This window comes from Lichenostomus cassidix, unplaced genomic scaffold (genome assembly GCF_008360975.1).
Source record: "Lichenostomus cassidix isolate B80296 unplaced genomic scaffold, HeHo_3.0 HiC_scaffold_46, whole genome shotgun sequence".
NCBI lineage: Eukaryota > Metazoa > Chordata > Aves > Passeriformes > Meliphagidae > Lichenostomus > Lichenostomus cassidix.
This window is the reverse complement of record NW_028147597.1, coordinates 2,029,613-2,033,896: the sequence shown is the minus strand read 5'-3', so window position 1 is coordinate 2,033,896 and position 4,284 is coordinate 2,029,613. Positions and strand designations below refer to the sequence as shown.

Here is a 4,284-nt window from a genome sequence, read left to right as displayed (position 1 = left end):
TCATCATCAGCGCCGTAGCCTGGAACCACCGCCTGCACACCCCATGTTCTTCTTCCTGCTCAACCTGGCCCTCACTGACCTGGGCTCCATCTGCACCACTGTCCCCAAAGCCATGCACAATTCCCTCTGGGACACCAGGGACATCTCCTACACAGGATGTACTGCTCAGGTGTTTCTGCTTATTTTCTTTCTTGCATCAGAGTATTTCCTCCTCACCATCATGAGCTATGACCGCTATGTGTCCATCTGCAAACCCCTGCACTATGGGACCCTCCTGGGCAGCAGAGCTTGTGCCCACATGGCAGCAGCTGCCTGGGCCAGTGGCTTTCTCATTGCTCTGCTACACACAGCTAATACATTTTCCCTACCCCTGTGCCATGGCAATGTCCTGGGCCAGTTCTTCTGTGAAATCCCCCAGATCATCAAGCTCTCCTGCTCACATTCCAAACTCAGGGAACTTCTGCTTATTGTTTTTAGTGCCTGTTTAGGATTTGGTTGTTTTGTTTTCATAGTTTTCTCCTATGTGCAGATCTTCAGGGCTGTGCTGAGGATCCCCTCTGAGCAGGGACGACACAAAGCCTTTTCCACATGCCTCCCTCACCTGGCTGTGGTCTCCCTGTTCCTCAGCGCTGGCATTTTTGCCAACCTGAAGCCTCCCTCCATCTCCTCCCCATCCCTGGATCTGGCAGTGTCAGTTCTGTACTCAGTGGTGCCTCCGGTACTGAATCCCCTCATCTACAGCCTGAGGAGCCAGGAGCTCAAGGCTGCAGTGTGGAGACTGATGATGGAACCATTTCAGAAACATTTCTGAAACATTTGCCAATTTCTGCAAGTCACTTGTAATAAAAGTCATTTTTGGTAGTTCTTGTTGGTTTGGTTATGAGTTTCTTCCCCTTTTTTTTGAGATTTTCCACAAAGAAAGGTCTCTGTGTGCCTTTTCTCATTTTGGTTCTCTCCACCTTCACTGTGGCCCACAGTCTCTGTCAATGAGGAGCTGTGCTCGTGGTGGCTTTAAACAACTAAAGGATCTCCCAGCCAAGTTTTCACCAGAGATCCCCTTTTGCTCCTTTCCCTTGAGCTGCAGCAGCAATGTCTGTGTGCAGAGCTGGGGCAGATCAGGTGTGGCACAGCAGCTGTGCCAAGGAGCAGCAGCACTTGGTGTTGCCAGTGCTGCTCCCGTGCCACTGCCCCGCTGCCCTGCTGCCCCTCGTGTTGCTGTAGGGCCTGAGTGCTCTCGGGGTCGCTGCCAGTGCTGGGGGTGGCAGTGCCGGGGCTGCAGCAGGGACAGGCCATGGGCACTGCTGGGGCACAGCTGACGCCTCAGGGCAGGGCCTGGGGGCTCGAGGCTCCTTGCCCAGGCTCTCTCCAGAACACGCCCAGGCCAATGCTGAGCAGAGAAAACCCCCGTGAGCAGCTGCAGGGTGGCCGTGGGCAGGCTGGGGGCAAACAGCATGGCTGGGGCTCTGCAAGGTCCCTGGGGAAGCCGGGAAGGAGCAGCAGAGCAGGGGCTGATCCATCCCCACTGCGCTGGACAGCCCAGGGCAGCGTCCCAGAGCATCCTCATGGAGCTGCCAACAACATCCCCCCTTGGCAGCCCTGGCCTCTCCCCCAGCTCCCAGAGCTGCTTGATCCTTCCAGGCAGAGACACGGCAGCACTGGCTCAGGAGCCCTGTTTGCATTGCACACAGCAGGCGTGAGCACCCCATGGGGTTGGTGTGGGGAGATGAACCTGAGTGAGCACAAACACCATCAGCCCTGGGGGCCAGCAAGGGCTGGGGATGGGAGGGAAACCACTCAGCTTTGTTGTGACCTCTGAAATCAGCCAGAAAGTTTGTTCACATGAGCTGTGAGTTTCCTGTCCCACTGCAGACGTTGTTGCTCAGAGCCAGGGCTGCCTGGCAGCCACCCCCAAACAGCCCTGAGCATTTCCTTTGCTTCACCTTTGCTTTCATTCCTCTTTCCTGCTCCACATTTCTTCCTCTTGCCCATCCCTGTCCCCTCCCCTGCAAACAGCCCATCCCTGTTTGCCCTTTCCTCTCTGGCCCCACTCCCCATTTCAGTTCCTGACTTGGCACCATGGGAACATCCCTTGGTGAGCAGGATCATCCTACAAGTGCTTCATGAATTGTCTGCAGGGTCCTGCAGTGCCTCATGCTGTTCCCTTGCCAGAGGCAGCACAGGCCAGGGGGGCACATCTGGACTGCTGTGTGTGGCTGTGAGGCTCCCTGTTGTGGGGCAGTGAGGAGGAGCTGGAGAGGCTCTGCAGGACTGACAGGATGGGCTTTGGGGCCTGTGGGGAGAAGCTGAGGGCCATGGGCTGCTGGACCTTCTGAAGAGGAGGCCCAGGGCTCATCCTGCAGCTGCTTCAAGGGTGCTTTCAGAGAATCACAGAATCAGTGAGGGTGGAAAAGTCCTTTGAGATCATCAAGTCCAACCTGTGACCTAACACCACCTTGTCTGCCCTGAGCCTCCTCTTCTCCAGGATAAACAACCCCAGCTCCAAACTCAGCCACTCCTCACAGCACTTGTGTTCCAGACCCTTCCCCAGCCTTGTTGCCCTTCTCTGGACACACTCCAGCCCCTCAATGTCCTTCCTAAACTGGGGGCCCAGAACTGGACACAGCACTCCAGGTGAGGCCTCACCAGTGCCGAGTACAGGGGAAGAATCACTGCCCTGCTCCTGCTGGCCACACCATTCCTGATCCAGGCCAGGTGCCATTGGCCTCCTTGGCCACCTGGGCACACTGTTGGCTCATGTCCAGCCTGCTGTCCATCAGTGCCCCCAGGTCCCTTTCTGCCTGGCCACTGTCCAGGCACTCTGTCCCCAGCCTGTAGCACTGCAGGGGTTGTTGTGGCCAAAGTGCAGGACCTGACACTTGGTCTTGTTAAATCTCACACTGTTGGATTTGGCCCCTGGATCCAGCCTGTCCAGGTCCCTCTGCAGAGCCCTCCTGCCCTCCAGCAGATCCACACTCACACCCAGCTTGGTGTCATCTGCCAATTTGCTGATGGTGGACTGAATCCCTTCATCCAGATTATCAATAAAGTTATGAAATAAAACTGGGCCCAGCACTGATCCCTGGGGGTCACCAGTGGTCACTGGACATACACAGGATGTGGCACCATTCCCCACCACTCTCTGGGCCTGGCTGTCCAGCCAGTTCTTAACCTAGTGTAAGATCCAAGAATCGAGTTCTGTCTCAACATTTCCCATCAGAAACCACAGGTGCAGGACTTACACAGAGAATGCTTTGTACCTCCCAGAGCTGGTACAGAACGAGTGCTTTGCCCCTGCCTGAGCTGGTACAGAACAAAGGCCTTGTGCTGCCAGAGCTGGTGTGTGACAAAGGCTTTGCTCCTGTCACCCTGACACCCATTATTCACTGTTGTGAAAAACCTGCCTCCAAAGCTGACCATGCCTCGGACACTCCTCCCTTGGCCCTGCCAGGTGGAGTTTGGCAAATCTCCACAGGAGTTAAGGGGATCAAAGGAGGGTGGCAAGGAGGGACCAGGTGTATGGACTAGCATGAAAGACAGCTCTGGAGTGGCTGAACTCTGCAGATCTTCCCCACCGTGAGATCACATTGATCGACACAGAGGCAGAGGAACACCTACTGCTCTGCCCCAGCAAAACTGCAGATGCTGCCAAGGAACAGTCACAACCTAAACCCCTTTTGGTCCAACTTGATTGGTGGCCCTTTAAGTACTTTAGGACTTAAAAAAGGAATTCCTAAAGATTTATTGGATGATTTACCTTCAGATAAATTGAGCAAACTGGTAACCCAGTGGCGTGTGCCAAAACCACATTCCTTTTCCTCTGTGAAAGAAAGTTCACCTGTCGCAGCTTCTGCCCCCTTTTGTGGATGGTGCAGACAAGACATCAAAGCAAACTTTTTTCTCTAGTACAGGGAAACTAGAATCTCCATTTCCTAGTGGTGGGCAGGGAAGTGGAGAATAGATTTATATTAAACAGCTCACTAAAACAGAAAAAGGAGATTTGTTAATCACAGCTATTGTGGGATTTTATTCTTGTAGTTTTAAGGATACTGAGAAAAGCTATACTGCTTGGGAGAAAGGTTTGTTTGCAGCAAGCCTGGCTTTCATTGAAGTCGATGCACAAATTGAAGGAGCCTCAAAAAACCTTTCTATCCAAGAAACTGAGAGTCTGGATATCAGCCAAGATAAACCTGCCTCAGCCATCTGGGTGGCCCCTCCTTTTTCCCAACACCAAACAGTGAATTCCTGGTTTATTGTTCCATCATTTTAACTCCTTTTTGCCTGAAA

The 4,284-nt window shown here is 53.7% G+C and overlaps 1 protein-coding gene across 1 annotated transcript; it reads left to right on the top strand.

Annotated features, from left to right (window-relative positions):
- Nucleotides 1-207: 207 nt before the first annotated feature.
- On the top strand, nt 208-811 carry LOC146421938 (olfactory receptor 14J1-like). The gene has a single exon (XM_085046869.1). The coding sequence runs from the start codon at nt 221-223 to the stop codon at nt 809-811; it is 591 nt and encodes a 196-aa protein (XP_084902995.1). The 5' UTR covers nt 208-220.
- Nucleotides 812-4,284: the final 3,473 nt, after the last annotated feature.

Excerpts from the sequence above, each read along its gene's own strand:
- LOC146421938 (XM_085046869.1), top strand. The coding sequence starts at position 221 with ATGAGCTATGACCGCTATGTGTCCATCTGCAAACCCCTGCACTATGGG.